At 41.1% G+C, this 25,721-nt stretch overlaps 1 protein-coding gene across 1 annotated transcript in view; it reads right to left on the bottom strand.

Annotated features, from left to right (window-relative positions):
• The window catches only part of LOC115364505 (carbonic anhydrase-related protein 10), a 94,218-nt gene that overhangs the window by 36,041 nt on the left and 32,456 nt on the right, over nucleotides 1–25,721 (bottom strand). Inside the window, exon 3 of the mRNA XM_030059104.1 lies at nucleotides 9,501–9,643. Coding sequence (XP_029914964.1) covers nucleotides 9,501–9,643 — 143 coding nt within the window. The remainder of the gene's footprint in view (nucleotides 1–9,500; nucleotides 9,644–25,721) is intronic.

Genomic DNA, 25,721 nt, shown 5'->3' with positions numbered 1-25,721 from the left:
GTTAAAGGGGATTAAGCTCTCGACAACCTTGATTGCACCAGTAAGCGGCAGAACTTTTTGGAGTCATTATTCATCTTAAGAAACCTGCGGTATCCACTTTAAAAAAAAAAAAAAAAAAAAAGTGCTATTATGCTTTTAATCAAAGGCTTGAGTTACCTGCTGCGCTTTAAAGCAGTGGACTCAGAGCCCCGCTGGTTTCCATTCGAGCCGTCTAATCGGAGATCGATTCACAGCTGAGACACCAGGAGAATGCAATTAACTGCAATTAATTACCTGGTAGGATAGGAAACCAGCGGCACTGTGAGCGCCAAGGACCACGTCTGAAAATCGCTGCTTTAAGGTCAAAAACATATGGCATTTTATGAGCTTAGTGCTTAGTTTGAGTCCTTTACTTCCTGTTGAATCAGGGCACTGGGCAGGATCTACAGACATGCAGGGGGTGGTGGTGGTGATGATGGGGTGGGAGGGTACTCTGAGGTGTAAACCAACAGGATGTCAATGACAGACAGTTTAATTTGGGAAAAGCCCTTGTGATGTTTGTAACTGGTTCTAATTTTTATGCCTGATACAGTTCTGAAGAAGAAACTTGCTGTTTTCCAAGCAGGGAGTAATGGCATTTTGATATAAAATTACAAGGAAGTCAGAAAAATGTCATGTGTGGCATTACCTGTGTATGTTAGTGCAGATAAATTTGAGAGCAAAAATAATCTACGTTGTGTTCGTGCTCTCATGAACTTTATTTTAACTTTGTTGGAGAGAATTTTGAATTTTTCTTCTTGTAGTATTTTATTATCATTATTATCATTATTATTATTATTATTATTATTATTATTATTATTATTATTATTATTAATTTTATTTTTACAAATGTTTTTTGGTAAGTTTTGTGGTAATTCTCTAGTAATTTTATTTATATATTGTCATATTAAATACATTTGGTTTTCATCAGTTTTTTTAACCAATTTTCCAGTAATGTTTCACTAATTATAAGGACATTACCTTTTCACTGTTTACTAGTTTACTGCAATTTTTTGGGTCATTTGTTGCTATTTAGGTAGCCTCTTTTCTCAGTGAATCTGCTCATATTGTTCAACAGTGTTGAAAGCTGTAGCGAGCGCAGCCCGTACGACATGCTGCACGTCACAAGGCACATCTCGTTTGCAAACAGCACAGCGGCAGCGCAACAGGAACGTAACACACGGGGCTTCTATATATATTACATTTTTTATGGAGGGGAACGCCAAGTTATACATCATGAGCTCCTCAGCTGAGTTTGTGCACCACTTTGCATGAGCTAGCATATATAATGCATGTGTGTGCGTGTGTGTGCATGTGTGTGTGAAAGCAGCGAGGATCAATGTAAATCTGGAAGTAACTGCAGCCGGTGAATTTTCAAACAACAAAGAAAAGAAATCTGCGGCTGACAGCAGGAGCCAAAACACCCAATCTGTTGTGCAACAGCCTCTAAAGAAACTCGCTGACAAGAAGCTGCAGTACATGAGAGGCTGGCCTGAATAACTGGATAACACACAGGCAAACACATCCAACACACACACACACCATCGCCAACACACTAGCCACAGTCTTATGCAAACACACGCACATCTTCGATCTATGACAAATGCAAATGCGATCTTACAGTACACTTGTCCTCAATCTCTCTCCCTCCCTCTCCCTCCCTCCCTCTCTCCCTCTCTTTCTTATGCACACCCAAACACACAGTCTTACACATAATGCATCTACCTTTGATCTCTCTCTCTTGATATCTGTCTCACACTGTCTCACACATACACACAAGCACAGTCTTATAATACACATGCCCCCCCCTCTTGCTCTCTCTCTCCGTCACACTCACACAAACACACACCGACGCTCGCCAGGACAGATGGCCGAGCTATGTGCTCTCACTCAGCAGATGCACATGAGCATTAATCATGAAACAAGACTCAAACACAGAATTTAACTCTTACTACAGTTGTGCCGCTTCCACTACAGAGCCCTGCTTCACACATTTTCTCTCCAACAGCGATGGCAGTCCACCCTCCTCATCGATTTCTCTTTAAATGAGGGAATGCAGCCACTTTAGAGTCACAGATGCTTCGGGATCATGGAACAGCGTTTGAAAAAACAGCCTCTACATGTTGAGGCTTTTGTTTTAAAGCTGCAGTAGTGAGCTTAGCACACTGGTCGTAAGGCGTTACTGGAATATGAAGCGTTTAAATCATGTAACATGAAGTCAGTAAAATGCAAACTTCTTCTTTGTGTTTGGCGAAGCTCAGCCATTTTGCTCAGAATTTCAGTTACTTCCTGTTCATGAGAAAATTTCCCGCCAGTGGCCACAACAGACACCAGAATTTAATTAGGGTAAAGAAGGCAAATCTATGGCATCTCATTTAGGAAAGACAAGATGCTCCTCTGTGTTGCAGCACCACATGGTGAGATAAGGTTAGAAAAACAGGAGAATTTTGACAGAAAAATCCTGCCTAGTGCAGCGTCAGTTTACACTTCAAAATAAAACCAAGCTCATTGCAAGGTTAGTGTGGTTATAGCTCAGTTGCGTAAACACAGAACTGATATTGGCAGGGTTAGTGGCTTGCTTCCCCCAAAGTTCACCCATGCTAAAAATTTATGCACACATGGTAGTGTGAGATGCTTTGGATAAATCTGGCACATGATTAGATGAAATGTGCCCGGTAGCCTGATCTGTTGGTACATTATATGTTCAGTTTTATAAATGAATCCCCTGCAGCTGGCAGAAGCAGCAAAGAAGAAATAAAGCCCCCAGAAAACAGATCATGAACTAAAAACACATGACATGTGATAGGCATTTTTTTCTTGGCATCATAACTGGATTTTAACATGGGAGGCCCCTACGGATGTTATCAGTTTTGGTGCCAAAACCAGGCTAAAATGAAGCATCAGTAACAGTGATGTTACCCAAGATTGCACCTGATAGTTAAAACCCTGAGTAGCATGAAAGAAATACTGGCAACTGCTTTGAGTTTCTTCATTTTTTAGTAACAGAGAAGCCTGTACTTATGTGGACATAAGAGGGATTTCAAATGAATGTTATCATATGACGCTAAACAACTAGTGAGTGAAAGTAATGGACTGGATCAGTACTCTGTATTTGGTAATATTTTGTTGTGTAGTCTCGATCTGTATTGATGCTGAGAGAGTGGTATCCTTTGCAGCCCCCATGCATGAAAAACAACCATGTGATGGCTGCTACAAAACACCAGCAGCAGCTATCAACTTTGGAAATACCTGCATGTGTCTTTGGCCACCCCACATTCACCTCCACCATCCACCAAAATACCACCAAAAAACTGGACATAAGGATGATAGACTGACACAGTGTAACTACAATACAGTAGATGGTGGTTGCCCAACACAAGCCGGGTTGGGACAAAAATTTAGAAATGATGTTTGGGTTCAGGCTGGGTTCAGTCACATCAGCCAAACAATAACTAGGCAAAAAACATTTTCCTGTTGAACTACTTATTAGGATGAACTAGCCTACTTGACACAGTGCTTCACATTCTTTAATCTGAGGGTAAACAGGCTGTAGTAACAATTGCGTGACAGGGTAACACAAACTGAATGCTTCGGCTCAAATTAAGGTTGGGTTCGGACATAAAAACAGAATGCCTGTTGGGTTTGCATCGGCCTCGCTTACTACTCTCTCAGGCTCAGGTAGGGTTTGTACAGGAATGTGCGGCCCGAGCCTTTGTTGTCTTGACTGAGCTAACTAATTGAAAAGACCTCCTGCAGGGTTTTTAAATCAAGCATCGACAGCAGATTCGGGCCTCAGGGTAGCACTGTGAGCAGAGAGACCTTTCTTCTATTAGAGTGTCCAACCTCAAGCCCCATCCTCCAGCAAGACACCGAATCCCTACCAGATCTGTAGCTGACTCTGCAGAACCCAGTGAGGGGTGTGCGAGTGAAAAAAAGAATCAGATCAAGAATACTTCACATAACTACAGAACACACCGCTGCAGCAGTGGCAGTTATGGCAGCTCCTCTGACACCTCTGAGAAATTCCTACATGAGCTTTCTTGAATACCAATAGGCCTTTATTGCTTACATCTGAAAACGATGACACAGAGCACTACGAAAACATCCGCGTGGTAAAACCAATCTAACGAGGCTGAGGACGGTCTAACAACTTTGAGGAAATCCTACATGGCATTCCTGTAACTTTCAGGGAAGAACAAAAACCTGCATGATGCTGGACCTCAAGGATCAATGTCTGGTGTCATCGAGGTTATCACACCATGAGGATTACGGTCTGGTATCATCGAGTTCATCCTCGAGGATGTATACCGAACAGACTGCTATTAAAATTGGGAGACAGATTATTACAAGAGGGTGGAGGATACTAAAGGCCCTACCATCCAAGAAGAGCTTATGGAACTATGAAAAAAGTCATTTAGGTTAATGGAAAAGGTGGATAAGTATTGGTGTAAACGGCGGAAGCAGACTATTTTTTTATTTTTTATTTGAGACCTACATGAAACTGACTGAAAGACTTAAAACAATTATTTTCCTTTGGTCTTTCTTTTTCATCTTCTTTATTTTTGCCTAATACAGTCTAAATAAATTGTTCTGGGTTTTTTGTTTTTTTACATGTACAAGCTCTTGTGGATGTGAAACAAAAAAAAAAAAAAAAAAAAATTAATTATAAAAACGGATGTATACTGACCCTCCTCAGTCTGAAACCGTCATGGACAACAAATCCCACCGGGACCAAAATGTCCATGAGAAGTTTCAGACTTCTGTTTTCATATGGAGCTGGATTGCTCATTATTGGATAACATTTAGTACATTAATTAGAAGTTTACTGTGTTGACAGGATTACTGCATAATTAACAACAAGTTGTTATTAAAATCATGTTTTATTACATCAGCGGGAAGTTACACTATTCATAGTTGTAACTTGCACTCTGCCTCCATTTCGCTCTCTCACAAACACTCCAAAAACATACAAAAATATACAATCAATCTGCTCTTTTGTTATAATAAATTAGACCGCGGAGGGAATTCCAGTGTACATTTGCACGCATATTAACAAAAACTCCACGCAAATTTATTTCAAATGAGCTTTGGCACAGTGTTTCAGTAATCCAGATATTTCATTAACCCAGACGACCTACATTCCCTCGTGGTTTGGATTAGCACTGCTGCGGCTCCCACTGCCGCTCATCTGATCTCATGCCATGCTCGTCTGAACCACAGCGTGCCTTTGCAGCGATGATTAGTGATTGACACTGTTCTCTCGGGGAATAATACAGAGCCTCGGCTCTCCTCAGCCCAAACCACAATGAGCTATTTGATTCATCGAGACCCACGGTGGAATTACAGGGATGGTAGCCTCTTAAGAGGTCACGGAGGGGACTAATGTTCCCTCTGGGTTTCTGTGTGGGACAGTGTTAGTCACCAGCCACGAAAATGACAACGTTTTATAGTTCAGACAAGGACACTTACAGCATTAGCATGTACCAGGACAACAGGACCTGATGGAACTGTCACTTGTGCCGTGATTCAAGCCAGAGTATGTTCAATCCCAAAGGTGTACGATCAATCTTACACACAGAATACAGAGTTCCTGTACTTATTTCTTTTTTCTCTCTTAAATGATCTGTTTTGTTTAACTGTAAATTACATTTCATTACCGTTGCAGTCTATGTAAATATGAAGATTGATTGATTGATTTGCTGAGGGAAGTTTAATTCTATAACCCCTCATCGCAAAAGCACAGCATTTCCCTAGATCTGACTTATCAACAATGAGTTACAAGATGAAATGAGGCAATGCAGGATGCAAACAAAGTGAGAGACAAGCAGGATATGAAGGCTTACTGACCATACCAGCTTGAAGGATTTTGCTGCAGCAAACTGTATTACATGTGACCATCTAGCAGTTTTCTGGGTAATCTTTGGCAGAGAAAGGATTTAGATGGGTGGGTATGCACACCACTGTCTGTATGTATTTCTCTATGACTCAGTCTACCAAATATACACTGGGTAAACACTCTGTGCCCTGCTCTTGTTGGTATATTATACCCACAAGGAATAAGGTGCTCAGTGCTTAGTCTTTTGATGTGTCTCAAACTGCACCCTGCCTCAGTAGGTAGTGACCTGCCGAGGAAGTCAGATATTTTCTGAGGTGTACCAGTGCTATTTTTGTTCCAGTTCCACTGGAAGGTAAGCTCCACATAAAATTCCCATAATGTGTCACAAAAACAAGTGAAAATTCAAGCTCACAGTGTTCACACTCCATACATAAGATAACCAAATTTAACATCGGCTAACTTTACATCTTTTATTCAATGGATATGAAGAGCGGCAGCAACCAGCAACATCACCACACTTTAAGTAGTGTTCTTGCCGAGAGGTTTTACTGTTTGATTTTTTTTTCTCCTCCAGATCTCCAGCTTTCTTTAGATTAAACATGAAAACCTTACGATTAAATCCGCCCAGCCACATGGTGGTGAAATGTCTTCATTAGCCGCTCCGTGCTCCCTTGGACTGGTAATCCAGAACACTGCATATATCCACTCACTTCCATAGCACGACAAAACAAGTCCCTAAATAACTCTTTTAGCACAATGAATATGAAAACAGCACATTACATCAATATAAAAAACAAGTCCCAGTACCCTTTTTTTTTTTTCATTTGATTACAATTCTTTGCAAAAGCGCTATCAGGTTGTTTCTTCCTGGTGCAAGGTTAATATGTGGAAGTTTCCTGCAGACACTCCCTGCTGGATCTACTTTCCAATTCAAATAACAAAATAACAGGAAAGTAGATGTTTAATTTCCTCAAAAATGGGCACCGGGACTTGTTGTTGATTATATTATCATAATCCACTTTGTTTGCATTCCTTAAGGTTCTGATTCAGATTCAGACATCTGTATTTATCCCAAAGGGGCAATTCATTTGTAGATTTTCCAGTCCGTGCATCCGTACATACAACAGACAAGTCAAGGAAACATACTGAGGGCATGGGACGGTAGGAGGGACAGGCTACAATAAGAATCCTTAAAATACCCCAAGTACAAGATAAGCACAAGAGATAAAGCTGTAATAAATAAATAAGAAACAACATATCTTAAAATTCCTCTTAAGTAACAGTCATCTAAAATGGGTAAGAACTGTGTTCAGCAGCTCGACAGCAGAAGGAATAAAGGACTCAGAGTAATGATTTGTTCTCCTTAAGGGCACATTATCACATCGACCTGAAGGCATCAGAGAAAATTCTGCCGAAAGAATGTGATCCGGTTGGCTGATCATTTTTTTTCATTTTTTTTTTTTTTTTTGCTTTCTCAGCCACCTGTTTCTCCCAAATTGTACCCAAATCCTTCTGCTTCGTTCCAATAATCCTGGAGCACATTTTGACCATGCTGTTAAGACTGTTCTTATCTTTCACAGACAACCCGTTAAGACAACAAATAAAGGAAAAGGTTAGAAGGCTTTCAGCAACAGAATGGTAAAAATAACATGAGGTCATACCACAGACATTAAAGAAATGAAGTGTTCGCACTAAATGAATCCTGTGTTCTGTCTTTACATCAGGCTTAGGCTGGGAATCAAACACAGCGCCAAGATATTTGACAATGATTTCAACATTATTTTTATTGATGCTGCTTACTCTTGGTGTGACACTGCTCTGCCTAAAATCAATGACTAGCTCCTTGGTTTTTGGGATCCAAGAAAATATCATCACACCATTCTATGAAAGCAGATATGGCCCGACCATCCATGTGCTGAAAGTGATGCCGTTTTGCCAGGCTATGGGGTTTAATGAAGACACATCATTCTGGATAAGCAGTCCAACATCCAGGTACCTATACATCCCAACACTCTCCCAAAGTTTCATTTTGCTTTAACCTCTCTGGTGGTACAGGTCTCACGTGCTACTGGTGGCTTGACTGGTCCTCAGCGGCCCAACCTGCATCCAAATTCCAGTTCTCCACCTGCTGAACTTGGGCGTGGTTTGAGACACAGCCTTAAATCCAGCTTGAGCGCTTTGTACAGTTCTGAATAGGTAGTATCTGATCTAATTGTCCCTTAGCCGTGGGTAGTGAGGATTTAAGCAGGAAACTAAAATGCTAGTGCTAAGTGGCTCAGCGCCCAAGGTTTGTCATTTGAGGTACTTAGTGGGTGGCTTTGATTATAGCAGAGGCAATATTAAGGACTGTCACAAGGCAGGCTTATCACGAGCAACACAGCTGAAACGAAAAGGGCCTTGTTATGGGGACTCAGCATAACAATTTTCAATTGTAATACTGACAGAAAAAAAAAATATTTGCTGTGCTGCTCTACAAAACCACAGAGCAGTAACTGATTAGTCTGAGAAAAATAGAAATATTCATTTTCTCATATTCGTTTATACATTGTTGGTATAAACGCCCACAGTACATGATTTGATAGTGTAGGTGGGAATCATTTTTTCTTGGTATGAGTACTAAGCACCAGCAATGACCACTGGCCTTTCAAACAGTGAAAAAGTTTATTCAGAGTTCAGTGCAGACGACAGCCTCCTCACTCCAGCTAGGGTGATGTTCATGTTTCTCTTTGTCAGGAGGGGGAACCATGGGTTTCCATGGGCTTGTGAAATTTTTAGGAGCTTTGGACTCACGAAGCCTTCTCAGAAAACATTGTACAATGTGAAAAATGCATGGTCCTCTAAAAATAAGCCTGTGTTTCTTAATCTCTCAAAGGTTAACATTTTGGGGAAAAGAATTTCTTATGAAGTTGGTTTCAAGATGGCAGCTTGTAGTCAGGCATTAAACTGCTCTCAGACATGTCCAGTCGTGAAGCATCTGGGATGGTGATGAATCTCGAACTTAAGTCAACCTTAAACCTCTTCTGAGGTAACAGAGCATAATAACGGGAATGGGAATAATGGGGAATATGGGAGGAAAGCAACTATATATTTTTTAAATCTCAATATAACTTCAACAAGATGACTTAAACAGCCATCACAAACTAAAAACATAAAAACAAATAAAAAAAAGATCAGGAGAATCTTTCCTTTCTCAGTTAAAAGCTGGCAATGAAATCTTTTCAAGGGAGGCAAGGGACCTTGATGCGACACACAGCAGCATTTATTACTTACTATTTAAGCACAAAACATGTGAATAATGCAAAATTTAAACAGATTTTACATTATCATCAGGGCCACTTAACTGCCCACCACATACGCACTACTGTCATTATAAAGTAACAGCACAGAAGTAAATCAAAAGTGAATCAATAAAATGGCCAAAAACCAGCTTGATTTAAAAGTTGTGACTATTTAAAATGCTTTAAGTAGAGAAACAAACATGTGCTTGTGCATGTGAGCGACCAAAAACAGAGCACCTACTTTTTACCTCGAGCCAGACTCAGATACTCTTGGCATTTTAAAAACCTTTGTGGATGAAAAACGGTCTTCCTTGTGAAATATAAGCTGTGTATGTATGTCACTCTGTGCAAATGATGGCGTTTCTTACCCTGCGTCCCCCTGTATTGAGCCTCAGAGGCGTCAGGTGGGGGTCGAAGATCATGTGACTGGTTTCTATGTCGATGGGCGACTGCCTCTTGCCCATGGCGCACAAGTTCCAGGCCGAGTTCACCAGACCCCAGAACGATGGGACTGAGAGAGAGAGAGAGAGAGAGAGAGAGAGACAAGAGTTAGCAGCAGAAAAACAGATTGGCAAGTCAGTATGTTTTAAAAACTCCATCAAGGACAGATAAAATAAAGAGCAAAAGACGGACAGAAACAAAGGGAGGGAGAGAAAGAAACGGAGTACACCGAGTTCTCGTGATGGGGCACGGAAAAGGGGGATATGAGAGAGTTTGGAATTTACATATGGCTTCATTAAAATCTTGCTAAAGAAGATCCTTCATTAAAGTCTACAGATTATTATCTGCAAGAACAGCACAGAGAGAGAGAGAGAGAGAGGGATAGGGCAGGAAAGGGAATGCTGCGGCTGTGCAAATAACTTCATTAAAGTCTTTCTTTAAAAGTTCTCCTTGTAGTTTTCCGACAAAACACCACTGCCCAGCTTGAGGCGGCGTGGCCTCGTGATTACACAACCTGTCTGGAAGCTGGAAGGTCACAGGTTCAGTCCCAGAAAAGGCAGGAGTAAGTCCTTCAAACAGCTCAATGCAAAACCATTTCAGGCGGATGAAATTTTTTGCTCTTTTGTCAAGTAAAACTCATTATAAAGGAGCTTCCAGCAGCTTCAATTAGTTTTTATCCCAGCACACTGGGGCACTGGATTAAAAATCGGATAATGGCTAATCAGTCTCGCATACACCGTTTGTTAGATTACACATCGCTTTTTAAAACCTGAGCTGTGTTTAGGATTGCCGGCTGTGGGCTCAGTCTCCACCACCACCACCTGATCCACCGTCAAAACACTGACTACTTCCATCCTGGAGGCAGCAGATGTGGATTATTCACCTTGGGAACAGGACTGCATGACAACACCTGGGCCGACAGCCGACCTCAAGTGGGCTTCATGACTTAACCTGACTGTGTTGTCCCCAAAAAACAGAAATTCACCTTGCTCACCTTTTTATGATTGTTTGAGCATTTAACATCTCTAGAATTCATGATAAATTGCCAGCCAATTTGAATTAACCTTTATTGGTATTATGAGGGAGCACACTGGTCTTCTGAGTTAAGGCACACTGTGCAAAAACTGTGCCTTGATTGAAGTAATGATGTGGAAGTGAGCCAAGCTGATGATGAGATCCATGTAGAGTCAGCCATCAAATTTCATGCTTATTCCATTTATTGTTAGTTGAGTCTAAAGTGTGCACACATCACTTCACCATATTTTTACATGGTGCACCTTTACAGGCTGAATGAGTAACATTTTCTGGGCGTCGACCTATGGCAGTGGGTGTGTAGCTCCCGGCCAATCACAGCGTGGGGTGGTAAGGAAATCTAGCGATGTGAAATGCCACAGAGTGAATCTGAGCTTGGCTTTCACCTGCTGCTGAGTATGAAGAGAGATGCTCTGTTGACCTGTTTTCTGTAGGACAGGTGGGCGCTGGAGGGCCATTTGTTTTGTTGTTTTTTTTTCCTAGGAGAACAATGGCATTCATTCCGTCGCCATCCTAGGGAACGAAAACTTGCTGCCAGCGGGTAGCTTAGCCAAGGAAGAGAGGCCAACTCTGAACCACAGCTAGGCCTGTCGCGATATGCGAGAAGTCGGTTAATTGCACGGTAAATTTAAATGAAGTTGGTAACTTTTCTGACCGCGATTAATTGCCACATGAATACATTAATGCGTGTTTGTTTGCGTGTTTAAAACTATCCAAACTAAAAGAGGGAATACGAGCAACTCCAGTGCACACCTAAAGCACAACCACCCCAACAGTTTCCCCAGTCAAGAAAAAAAAAAAAAAAAAGCCAAGACGCAACGGGAAGTGTAGGAAGTGTTGACTGTTCAGGAATGTTAGTCTCTATACCTCTCTGATACTGTTTAATATTTATCTAAGTATTGTTTACAAAGACTTGATCATCTATCCATCCATTCGTTGTTTTGGTTGAGTGTAGTTTTTGAGTGCTTTTTTCTTAATAGAGAAAAGGTCAATTTTTATATTGTTTTTGGTTTCTGTTCAAGTGCATTTCATCGTTTTTGGTTGTTTTTTTTTTATTATTACAGTGCACTTTTTGTTATCATGGACAATTTTTTGTATTCATAAGGTCTATTTATTTATTTTGGTATTTTTACGTGTTATTTATTTTCTTGTTTACATTTTTAAATATTCTTGTTGAATAAATGTTTAAAGAATGGTCTGAAAATGTCAAAATTACAACCATCATATAAATGGTCTTAAAAGCACAATATTACGCAATATTATCGCTTATCGCAATAATTTCTGATGCAATTAATCGCACAGCAAAATTTGTTATTGTGACAGGCCCAATCACAGCCAAAAAAATCCTTCTCATTCTGCCTTTAAATGACACAAAGGCTGTTTGTTCCAACCCCCTGATACGACCAGCAGGAGGGTTTCCTACATTTGTGGCACATCTCACCCTCAGCGTCGCTAGTACACCTGAGCTAGACAGCATACGTTAACCTTATGAAACGTAAGTTAATATTTGCTCATTTTAGTTAACGCTCTGGCCTGCACTTGAACTCTGGTCAGCTGAGTGAAAGACGTGTTGAGTGACCCATCCTCCATCCCACCACACAACAGTGCCACCACAGGACCACTAGAGGTCACGTGACTTTAAAACATAACTACAGGTCGTAATAAACTGCCGTACAAACCACCTACAGGCTGATGAGTTATTAAATAATGAAACAGCAATTTCACAGTCCTTTCAGTGAGACGCCTAGAATGGTTTCCTTTTAGCAGTAACGTGTGTTTTCAGCAGCAGTGACGTTACTCAATGACTGTAGGAGTACTATCGGCCGCGTGGTGTGCGTGTGTGCGTGTGCGTGTGTGTGTGTGTGTGTTTGTTGTGGGCGGGTGTGTGTGTTTTCTCTCACTCTGTCTGCGACCACCCGTTGATACTTGTCACTTTGATGCCTAAGCAGAAACAGGCAACATTTGATGTGCTGCACTGTGGTATTTCAAGACGATTTGAATCACAGACTTTCACAGGGCAGCTCGACAACACACACACACGGGTCAGATTCAGTTCAATTTGAAGTTAAAAGTCAGTATTAGAAAGCAGTGTGGCCCTGACTAAAGCCAAAGAGTTTTTCCACCTATTGCACCTTGGGGGCCAAAATCCACGGCCTGGAGGAAGAACCTCCGACGTGAGTGTGTGAGTGTGGTCTGGAGGGCCGCCCTCGCCTTCTGGGTGACCTCACTGATGAATCTGATCTTGCTTGCCACCTTCGCTGAGCCGCTTCTTGCCCCAGACACTGAAACTACCCAACCACAAAATCACAAACAAGGATAAAACAGACTCTGTAAATAAGTTGTAGAATAAAGCCTCATTAACTTCTTGTCCACATTAAAAAACATTTAACTTCCCTGCAACATCTACTGAATAATGAGACATGCCCGCACACACACACACACACACACACACACACAGTTATGACAGCAAACACTGATTTTTTTGCTTTTTGTTGTGTATCGGACAATCTCACTTTTGTTTTCATTGTAGGTTACTATTTCTGTTTCTTTACTGACCTTTACATTTGGCTTGTTATTGTCTTTTTGTGTCGTTGATGCAGCGTGATTTTAATTATTGCTTGTTTTTTTTTTTTTTTTTTTTTTTTTTTTTTTTTCTTGTTGCTGTTTTTGCATGGAGCCCAGGAAGATTAGCAACCACTTTCTGCGAGCTAATGGGAATCCACATGAAGAATAAAAAATAAAGCACCTTAGATAACCTTCAGCAGGCCAGTGGGATTTTAATATGTGCACGGAGACACACTCTCTCTCTCTCTCTCTCTCTCTCACACACACACACAGGAACACACAGAGAAACGGGCTCGTCACCGGTTAAACTGTCGTAATATTTGTCAGCGACGGGCTTATTGACAACACAGAGTGTAAACCAGCTGTCACTGCGCACAAAAAAAAAGTCATCAGCGGCAGTCAGCTAACTCTTCTCAGCTGACACCAAATGGGCGTAGCGCTTAAATGCGTGACAGATTTTGTCATTTTCCGTCCAAGGATGTGTTTTTGTTTCAACATTTATTCATGCGAGGAGGGCTCGCTGTCGAGCGCAGATGCTGCTTCACAGCGACGCCCTGCTTTCACATTCATGCAGCCGCTCCGAGTCCCACCTGGAAGCTGCGCGGTGCAGCCTCGCTCCTCCGCTGCCTCTTTCACCCCCTCTGCCCCGTCTTCCATCGCTCCCTCTCTCCCCGTGTCAGTATGCAGCGGAGGAATGGAGCGACAGATGTGGCGGCTTTGACCTCCAGAGTGCAATCGTGACCCACGCTCAGCGCACAGCCACACATCAGCACACCATAAAATCACCCAGCTGTGTGTGTGTGTGTGTGTGTGTGTGTGTGTGTCAGAGAGTGCATGTGTACACAAAAAGTTTAGGACCAAGAACTTCATAGAAACCGAGCATGTGCATGTGTGTGTTTGCACTGTTGCGTTCGCTTAAGTGTGTGCAAGACGATGCTTGTGCTTGGTGTGTGTGTGTGTGTGTGTGTGCGTGTGTGCGTGTGCATGTGTACTGAGTGTGTCTGTCCCATAGCCGAGGGTTTATGAACATCAGTGGGCCTCTGGGAAAGGACCGGATTACAGACAGATCCACAGCTGCCAAACACAAAGTAAAGATGGAGAGAGAGAGAGAGAGAGAGAGAGAGAGAGAAAGAGAGAGAGAGAGAGAGAAAGAGAGAGGGAGCCCCAGGTGCTTCTAAACGTTGATAATATTTAACCTTACTGGGGTCAAGCGCTGCAGAAGAACAGAGTGAGAGACTCAGTAAAAGAAAGAGAGGAGAGACAGAACATTGTTTATTGACTGTAAGCATATGTGACATTAAAACATAAGATAAATTCTGCTATTTTGTTTCTAATTTATGATGCTGCGCCTTAAGTTTCGTTTCCCCTTTGTTTCTTTTTATTCCGTCTTTATCCGGTTTAAGCACACATCACATGCACATGTAGATACCATGTGTATTACGATGCATCACACTGTATCAGTGTGTACAGTCCATACTGCTTTGGCAACACTGAATGTCATGTCAGTTTCACTCATCTGAGCGGAGCTGAGCTGGATTCAGCTGAACTGAAGCGACAGAGAGACAGAGAGAGCGAGGAGGCCCCGAGGACCTTCTTCATATTAACATTAATAAATCTGACTGGGTTCAAATGGTGGGGAAAAGAGAGAGAGACAAAGACGGAGAGACGGAGATAAAGGGCGAGAGAGGACGGCTTGAGGATCCATAGCGCTTCTTAAAGGGAAAATGCCAATTCTTTCTCTCTTTTTTTTGGCACAGAAGCCTGTTGGTTAACTACTAACTGAAACTAAACAGAACTGGACAAAAAATTTAAAAAAAATAAAAAAAAGAACAAAAAGAACAAAAACAACAAAACATTTAAAAAAAAAATGTTAAAAAATAAACGAAATAAATAAAAAAACTAACGAAAAACTCAATATATAGACCAACAAGTAGCAGTGGCCATTTTTTGAGGACATTAAACAGCTCGTTTCTTGTTATTTTCCTGTTTGAATTGGAAAGTAGATCCGGCAGGTAGCGTCTTCAGGAAACTTCTGCATAGTACCCTTGCACCAGGAAGGAATGACCTGATCTGACTTTTACAAGTAATTGTAATTACATAAAAAATGGGTATTGGGAGTCGTTATGTTTTATATTAACATAATCCGCTTGGTTTGTGTTTATGTATGCACTGACAGTGTTGTTTAGGGGGCAGTTTTGCTCTGGCAGTGAATGCAGAGAGAGAAATTCAGTGTTGTGGATTAGCAGCCACGGGGAGCACCGACTGACTAATGATGATCCTTCACCACCATGTGGACTCACATTACACCCAGGTAACGTAAAACCCAACACTCTGCCAAAGCTTAATATTGCCATGTTGACTGAGAGCAGGAGACTCGAACGTGCGAAAATGAGAGAACCTGAAACAGCTATAAAAGTAAATGGAAAGTAATCTTCGAAGATATGTGGCTCATTCTGCCAGCGCAGGAGAAGTCGCCAGTGTTATGATATAAAATAATGTATTATTGTGAACCAGGGACTATTTTCCTTTTTTTTGAGAGAGAGAAAGAGAGAGAGAATGAAGGTGGAAGACAATAGGAGAACACAATCACTGCTGCTCACCTGGAATAGCTGAAAAAAATAAACCTGAAATTATATTTAATAATATTTCATTTGAATCTACAGGACATATAATAATAAAAAAAAAAAACAGAGCTGCTTACTTTCACTACAAAAAAAAAAAACAAAAAAAAAAACAGTCATATTATTGTGGATGATGCTATGGTAAACTTCCAGAGGTAAGTTTAGCAAAAACATGTAGGGATTTTTCCTTTAACACTGATATAACTGACTGCATTCAAGTACGAGAGAGAGAGAGAGAGAGAGAGAGAGAGAGAGCAAGAAATTGTGCCAATTTGTTTGCGTTTGTCTCAGAGACAGACAGACAGACAGACAGGAAAAAGAGTGAGATAAAGGGAGAGGGAAGAAGCCCTAAGGAACCACAGAGCATCTTAACATCAACATTAATAAACCTTACTGGCTTCAAGCGATGGAGAGAGAGAGAGAGAGAGAGAGAGAGAGGGAGGGAGAGAGAGAGAGAGAGAGAGAGAGACACCACCAGCCAACAAAATGTACAATAACTGTCTAGAGACAATTTTTGGTACGGAGGCAGAAAACTAAACTTTTAAAGCACAGCAAACTAGGAACTGAAAAGGTCTTAAACAGTTCATGCTCTCATTCCTTTTTTTTTTTATTTTATTTTTTTCAAGTTTCTGTTTGTGCAGTTTGGTGGAAATCACTGGGGTTATACACATCATACTTCTGTCAACATAAAAACTCCTCTTTGAATGCGACTGAATGTAAGATCACACTCTTCCAGCAGATCTGCACAGGTGAGTCCACAGGTGAGTCTGTATACATACGGTCCTGCAGTACAGCAGAGCAGGGCTGCCACGCCAAAGATACATCAGTCTCATGTTAGAATGGGAAGTTTTTTCTTTATAATGACATCTTTTCTTCCTCAAACTTACACACTTATCACTTTATAACACAAAACATTTCTCATTACAAGATAATCCTGACAATATAAGTTATCTGGTAATAATGAGAACCGTTTTATGTCACATAATGAGATAAAGCGGATGTGTCGTTATTTCCAACTGGGAACTTGCAAATTCTGACTTCCCAGTTCAAAGCATGAGCCTTGATATGTGATGCATCCTCTACCAGGGGAGCCACCAGGGTGCCCTATAAATTATTAGTATTATCTCTTTTTTTGGCATGGCAACAATCCAGCAGGCAGCACTACTTAAAAAAAAAAAAAAAAAAAAAAAATCTGGAATTTCTGCTCCAGTTTTCATGTAGGAAACAAATCACGGTAGAGTCAGTTATAAAATCAATTTTGTTGGAAAACAAATCAGCAAATTGGGAAGCAGAATCCTAATTGACAGCATGGACGTTCAAAATGCATGAACCACAGCAGAGCAGCAGCATCACAGGGCCTTTTCACACCTGGGAGTCTGAACCAAGGCTCATGTTGTTGTTACACTGTGTACCTTTGATTCAGTCAGTTCTGGTTTCACATTGTAATTATGCGAGCACACTAGAGAAGTCCTGTCATCGTCACCTACGTGGGCTGTGTCTGTCTACACTTGACACTGACTGGTTTGTAGACGGGTGTTTATCTGACGAATTAATGTTTGCATTAATGGAAAAATATAAAATACACATTTGCATTGGCTGAATGTAATAAATTCAATCATAATTAACACCTCATTGTTCTATTTCAGTCACAGTAGTAACGCAGTAAATACAGAAAAATATAGTAGCTACAAATAAAGAGAACCATGCAAGTCACTGAATATTCCACAACGCGTTCCTTAAAATGTTTTCACAATAAAAGCTTCACTGCAAATGAATGGATTCTGTCTGCTGAAAGATTAAAGGGCTGTTAATGTGAAAGATTCATGTGTTGACATTGCCTTGTAGCCTCGTCTGCAGTCTTGAACTGGACTGTACTGAACTTGTACAGTTTGTACAGGCTACTGCTGCCACAGGTCGGGTATGTTCACATGCCGTGGCTCTGCTGTCACTCTAATGATCTCCAAAAACACCTGGAAAGTATCAGAGTTTTTTTTTCCAGTTGCCTTTTTATAACGTCATTGGACCATATTTCAATTAACAATGTGTTGTCCCCCTCTCCCCGTGTGCTGCTGCAGCTCGTCTCTCCTTTTTCAGCTTGTGACGACAGCCCGACTAAACCTTTAACACGGACTTCAAAAACCTCATCATAAGTGACCGGCGCATTGCTCACCTTTCCCAACAGCACCACAACCCTCTACTTAAGGCAGTTAGCTGACACTCTTATCATGAGAGACTCCACAGCGAGTACAACAGAGGAAAAAAAGCCTCAATTCCTCGGCCACCGACGTTACAGGCAGCCAAGTAAGATTGGTTGTGGGAGATTGAAGGGAAAGAAATGAGACCAATAAGAGCTACACAGGCACTTACAGAGAGTTTTTTTTCTTGTTAAATTATAGCATATCGGAGCAAGCAGAGGCGTAAGAAATGGGAGCGTGTGTGTGATTCAGTGGGGAGAGAGAGACGTGAGCTACCTCTTGAGGAGATGAGTTTTCAGTCTGCAGTGAAAGTAACTGCTGTTTTGACTGGAGTGGAAGGTCGTTCAGACATCGGGCGAGGAGAGCCGACATGACCCGCAGCTCGGGTTAAAGTGCGCGGCAGGGCCCACGCTCGCATCTGAGGGATAAAACACTTGCAAAATGACTGTTGTCTATTGGTTTCAGGTGTGTGTGTGTGTGTGTGAGTGTGCATCGCTCATGTCGACTTGTCAAGTAAATCAACTTGGGGCGGCCCACCTTGCGCGGAAAAATAATAGCCATTACGCTGATTGGTTACTTTTAAAAATATGAGTTTTGCCATTTTCAGGATTGATGTGTCGAAGCGGAGAACACACTCCACGGTCATCTGAGCGCAAAGCCCGCAAACTCTCACATTAACCTTTCTTGTTCTTTATAAAAGCAATTTATCCTCAGAAATGATTTCATTATCAGCTCTTGCTACAGTGGAAGCCATAATAGAAGTCCCTTATCAGGCATCCGCTCTGTGTAAGTACTGCAGTTTCCACTGCAGCCCTTTCGTTCTTCCTTTCCTTCCTTCTGTCTCTCTGAAAGGTTTGGTACGCACACACAGACACACACACACACACACACACTGAAAAGCACTGGCCCCATATTTTAAAATTTGCAATGTACTTGCTCTGTCTTGCCTGGCTTTATCTGCATTTATGTCCTTTGTTGCACTGCAAACCACTTTGTGACAAACTTGTTTGCTTTATTTATGCGCCTCATAAATAAATAAATTTGACTTGATTTAAGCGGAATAAAGTTGCTTGCTCCTCTGGAAGGTGAAAAATAAACGGATTCGTCAAATGGACGGCAGCTTAAAGAATCGCCAGTGATTCTGCATGTTTAGCCCAATATCTGTAAAATGTATAAATGTCATATTTCTTATATACTTTTCCCAAATCAAGTAATCATACTTAAAAACTACAATATAATTTTTCATCTTCTTAATCCAGTCACTAGCTTCCATTCATTCCACTACGATATGAAAATGAACTTCAAACTTTCTTCACACTAGTATTTCATCACTGTAATAAACTTCGATATTAGTTTCCATATTATTTGGCGGAGTGATAGTCTCCAACCAAAAAATAGTCCCAGGTAACAGTTATCAGTTGTGTTGTTTATGAATGTTGACCACTTTGTTTGCCACAGAAGCATGACATTATAAGGCAGCTGTTTCGATCAAAAATTCTAATTTGAAAATTGAAGGATTTTGATTATTTGTTGAAATATGTTGATAATACCCTCGCATGAGTTGCAAAAGTGTTTTTTTTTTTTTTTTACAATGTAAACTGTGACTAAACTCAACTTAACGGCCAAAGATCCAAAATGGTCCACTGGTATGGCCCTTTAAAGTGTCATTCAAAATTCAACCTAAGCTAAAAGACAAAAAAAAGTTTAATTTTCCAAAGAATTCCTCCTGAGGGTGGCGCAACAGTGCCGTAGCTGCAGCTCACCGTTGCCCCTGCTGTAAAAACAAAACCATGTTGTCACTAAGCGGGCCTTGGCTACAGTATTAGATGTGCTTTAAACACAGTGAATTAGACATCCATTAGTGTCCTACTAACCATGCATTAGCCCGGTCAACAGCTTAAGAGGCTAAACCCATATTACCCATATCGACCCATATTGGGTTAGCATTTCTCCACACACACACACACACACACACAGTTCCAGCAATGCATGGGGTTGCCATATGCTTGAAAGGAGAGCTGAGATTATGTTGTATACAGGATTTCCTCAACAGCAGTTGATTACTAACACGGCCATGTCACACTGTTAGCAGGATGTCGAGCCTGTATATCACAGGCTGCTAGTCCTGATGACATGTCACAGGCTCTTACAATTTTGTGAAAAGCTCATAAACATTGAAACAGAGATTTCATCATGTGGACATCTTTTTTTTTTCTTCTCCAATGTAAAAGGATTATGTGACCATTCTTCAAACTGGACGCGTCTTTACAAAATGTTAACCAACAAGATCAGGCAGCTCAGATAATTCGGCAGAGGTCTGTAAGGGTTTTGGTTTGGTAATGAAATGAGGAAAACTTTCACTGGAAATGAAAACCTCATTGCTGAATTGGGAATTGAATTGTCGGAGTTTAAAAGGATAGTTCACCCATTTAAAAAAAAATCCCTACACTCCCAGAAAATAAAGCACAAAACTGTACCTTTTGGGGTACAACGGCTTGTCACTGGGACAGCAGCCTCTAAGGCAGTGGGTCTCAACTGGAGGTACACATACCCCTAGGGTTGTGTTGGGGTACTGCAGGGGGTAAGTGAGATTTTTTTTTTTTTTTAAACGTTAAGTCATGCACAATTAAAATTATTTGTATATGCTGTAATACATTTTATAAAAAAAAATGTAAACTTTGATAAACCACATTTTATATCCAGTTTTCCCTCTGGGTTTCCTGAAGGTGTCAAATGTGTGTGTTTGTGGTTTAGATCTGCTGCGAGGATGTTTGTTCACTAGGACCGCGAAGCCAAGACAAACAAAATTGGATTTGTGGTTGAAATGTAGCAGCGATGCAGCTGAAAACAAGGAGAATGAAGGGGAAATGAAGCAAAAACAGAAAGGACAAAATATCATAGCGGGCATCAGGTTGTTTCAGACACTGATGGAGCTGGATCTCTATGTAGGGTATTTTTATACCCTTTTTCTTCCCCCTGGTCAGGGGGTACTTGGATATTTCAAAGGGGGTACATTATTTAAAAAAAAAAAAAAAAAAAAAAAAAAACAGCCACTGCTCTAAGGTGCAGCTTTGGTCCCCTTAACACCGACTTCTTATTTGTCCCCTTGTAGTTTGTACCTTATAGAGAGCAGCCTTGCTCCTCTATTATAGCTACAATATTGACTGGATAACTGTGTGACCTATTTTTCATATCCACAAATCTACAAAACTTATTTCACTTCAAGGCCACTCTACCATAGCTTACAAGTTAAAGTATACTTTAAAATCTTTATTTCACCTAATTCAGTTATTTATGTATTTGTTTATATATTCCTTCCTTCATTCATTCATTCATTCATTGTATTTGACCAAGCAAATGTTGTCTCCTGATATTGTACCTTGACATTTTGAGGAAATGGTACATAGGCCTATATGTACCTTTTCCTGCTTGGTGCAAACAGGTACACACTTGAGGTCCAATAATTAGCTCTAGGGGATACATTTGTGTAGACTCTACATTGGGATTGGGAGGGGGGCAAAAATGGACTCTTACTGTACCCCCTCTGACAGTGTAGCTGTTATATAGCGGTGCTGGATGCTCCAAATGCAAACTGATAGCGTCCTGCCAGTGAGGTGGACTCAGCGTCATCCTCCATGCTGTTGTTTTATTCCAACGTCAAACTGCTTCCTGTTCTAGCACGGCAGCATGCCTCCAAGCAATCCTTTTGTATATGTCTCTTTTTTGTGCACACATTTACATATCAGGCTCATTTCACCAAATGTCTAGATACCAGCCTCGGGCATGGCATAACAAGATGGGACTATTTTAGAAATGCCGCCCAGCTCGCATACCCTCCATATTACATGAATTGCGTGCCTTTGCTCTGCAAGATTTTCTAGACAATTTCTCCTGGCGGTGGAGCAACACAGCAACCGCCGTGTCACGAGAGATTCAACACTTTACTGACAGCGCTTGTTCAAAAAAACACGCTCCCTCCCCACCCCTATCCAAGAAAATAAAAAATAAAAATGCGACCCGAATAAAAAGCCTCAGTGCTTTCAAACAATGATGTAACTCTACAGTAATCCTCTTTCACTTTGTGTCCCTTCCTCTTCTCTGTCTCTCTGTTCATCTGTTTTGTTTAATCTTTGCTCATCTCTTTCTTGCTCAGTGATTTCTTTTCCTATGAGGTGGGTGTAATGGAGAGAGAGAGAGAGAGAGAGAGAGAGAGAGAGAGAGAGAGAGAGAGAGAGGAGGGATGAGTGTGTTCTGCCTTCTGCATTTACATTTACTGAGCCTGCCTGAGTCCGATGGAGAGCCACTAATGAAAAAGTAATAGACTGCTATTAAAGTGGTGCTCATAGTGTTTTATCCAATTACACCGTCAGCTTCTCTTGCCTAGGAAGAGCGATAATAACGTCCACGGCGGGGGGCGCTTTTTTAAAAAGGGACATTGTTTGGGAGGAGGGCTGGGCTGATGAAGAGAGAGAGCCATAGACAAAAAGCGCTTGACTGCAGAATGAAGTATTTCTAGAAAACGACTCAGTCCTCCCCTCCACTCTGTCCTGCTGAAGCCCTCAAGGAAAACAGAACATCAGAGCGCCGTGCTGTTTCTACTGGAGAGGCGGTCCTGTCCGCTGTGTGCAGCAGGGCACATCAGCCTGCGTGTCGGAGATCAAGAGAGCATCAAGATTGTTTTTAAGAGATCCATGCCCAAACTGTGTCCAGCATACTCAGCTAAATTAAATTCAGTTTGATGAAAAAAAAAATCAAGAATCAGTCAAGTTGTTTTTGTAATTTGGGGTAAGTTCCAGCAGTTTATAGGCCTCAGAAGTCAGACAGTCAGTCACTGTGACACACATCAAATACACAGCTGGCTTTGCCTGATAAATTTACCACTAGAATCGTTCCGCTGCCGAGCCATTTTGTGTTCAGGATCTAAAAAATGTGCATTTTTTTCATAATGCAAACAGGATATGAATTAGGATTATGTCCAGGCCGCAAAATTCAGCCCATATTCCCCTTCCTGTAAATATCAAACTGCTCTAAGTCTTGACACACTTGTTTATCTATCCCCGGTGCAATCAGTCTCTATTATCTAGGAGTGTCCATTTAATTAGTCTGAAATATATCTAATCTGCATTGCTACAAAATGTGTATTCTTTACATTTCTGCCAATCTTTTCCCAAAGCTGACAGCAGTATTTTAGAAGTCCAATGTCAATTTTCGTCCCTTTTGGTTGCCATTCATTCCACAACAATATGAATATGAACTTTCAGAGACGTTCAGACTTTCTTCACAGCAGCACTGTTGTGTTTTGATGACTTGAAATTGGACAAAAAATAGTCCCTGGGGAAACCTTTGCTTTCCACGGCCAAATATCAGTTGTGTGGTTCATAAATGGTGACGACTTTGTTCACCACAGAAGCAGAACATTGCAAGGAGGCTGTTTCAACCAAAAAATCACATTCGAAAATGGTCTATGTTGTGAAATCTTTAGTACCTATGTTTTGCAAAATGGTTTGTTTTAATGTAGAACTGCTAATTCAATGATCATGCCAAACTTTTTCCCAGAGCAAATGTGACCTGGGTCAAATCCTGACTGCTCATCGTGTTGTGTCCTGTGCTGTGTGTCTGTTCCGACCTCACACGGCTTTGTGTGACATTTTCAAACAACTGTCGACTTGATGTACCTTGGAGTTTTGTGATTTTTTGAAGCCTGGCTCTCTTCACATGGGAAATGACGAGAAGCGGAGCGTTTTCTCTGGTGGCTGGCCATTTTCCAGGTACATCTTGACCTTCCTCTGTTTTTTTCCCCCCTTTTTTTCTACCCACAATGTTCTCAGTCTGCGTTTATTCCTGGACCAGGAGAGTGTGTGTCTCAATGTGTGTGTGTCTGTGTGAATAGCAGGTGTGATATGTACCCATCTCGGAACCAGGTGTGTATGCGTGTTCAGCACCAACATGACCCAGAAAATTCCTCTGTCCGAAAACAGGCGTGAGTGCACACACACACACACACACACACACACACACATGCACACACAAACACACCACACGCAAAATACAACAAGTTATGTAGCTACATACTGAATTACATAACTGGACAGACAACACTGATCAGTGATGCAGAAATTGAAAGCAGCTGAAAACATGAACACGAACATTCACTGGACAGCCATTGTAATAGCATCAATCCTGTATTAATATCATAAAGCGCAGCAACTTCTTCAGCACTAATACATATCCACTGGTGTCATAAACACTATAAAGGTTAAATCTTGCTGTGCAGATGACTTGAGACTTTCCATTATTGCACTTCATTCACAATTCAAAGGACTTACAGATTGTCAAAGACCGGAAGTCATTCATTTGAAAGGATGGTATGGCAGTCAGTAATGGACTTGTGCACCCTTGGAGCTTCAGATCTGGTGGCGTGCATATCACAGATATATTGTATTTTTCCAAACTCTTTATTCCAAAGAGGCTGTGGGAACAGCTGGAAGCAATTTTGTTGCTTAGTAATAATAACCTCTGCACTGTTTAGCAAGCTGGAAAATAAGTAAAGTAAGAAAACTGTTATTTACAAAGCAGCTTTCCTAATGCTTTCCAGAGACTGTGAGATTTCAGCAGTCTTATAAGTTTATTACAAGCCACACTGTGCGACATGGATCCAATAAACTTGGGTAGGACATCAAGCTGGATGCATGTAGTAATAGTATGATGACCACACCCTACTGAATCTTATAACAGAAGTCAGTATACCAGAAAGCATCATCAGTGTATGTCATCCATCAGTGCCGCTGTAGTGGTAAACAGTGAAGCTCAGCCAGAAGTTTCAATAGTGATGTTAATGTGTTTGGACAAAAATCCAAAGAGGATGAGGACAAGGAGGACCTGTTTTTTTTTTTTTTTTTCATCTTTGCTGAAATCTCAAACATTGTGTTTTGCTCATTCTTTGGGTTTAGCACCAGCGTCATGTTGATCAGTGCATCATTTTATGTTGCATTCCTATTGGTTGGTTTGTAGATGTTGGTCATAGCAGTGATCACATTGTGAGATGGTTATCCTAAATTTCTGACACTGACAGAATATTGTCTCAGGCTGTTCAGCCAACCTTGATCCTCTTGATCTGCGCAACATAGGAACCATGGCCAAAGATATCTTCTAACACAAATTTACAGGACGCTTTGTGTCTTGGATTTTCTACTGATGAAGTCTGAGTTTCTGAAGGCGGCGCTGTTTTCAATGATGGTGGCTATCGCTGCTCATGGTAATGCTGCAATCTACTGTGACTGAAAGTTGGAAAAAAATAACAACCTCTGAATTGAAAAACCTAGAACGGCCGTTCAACTCAGAAATCCAAGTTGGAATCTTGAGCAAGATTGATTCTAACTTCAGTGCAAGAGATGTCACAGCTGTACGGTGGCACACATGGTGAATGGTAAACAAAATCCCTTCGCATCAAATTTTCATGCTAAAATGTTATTCAACTATGTCGACAGTGTTGCAAAATCTCTGCTCCTGCTTTTTGCTCAACATTTATATGTAGAAGTTGGTAGAAGTTGCTAGTTTCTGTTATCCTGCTTGTCAGTGTCAGGTAAGGACATGCTTTAGGTCCTTGTCAAGGTGCCATGCCATTGGTCTGATGGAACCAATGTTTACAAAACACAAATAAATATGCCCCATTGGACGCCCATAAGTCCAATAGCTCTTATCCCATTAGTCCTTATCCACACTCTGGAGTTGTTGG

Source organism: Myripristis murdjan, chromosome 8 (assembly GCF_902150065.1).
Source record: "Myripristis murdjan chromosome 8, fMyrMur1.1, whole genome shotgun sequence".
NCBI lineage: Eukaryota > Metazoa > Chordata > Actinopteri > Holocentriformes > Holocentridae > Myripristis > Myripristis murdjan.
Note: the sequence above shows the minus strand (reverse complement) of the source record. Positions and strands in the feature narration are given on the sequence as shown.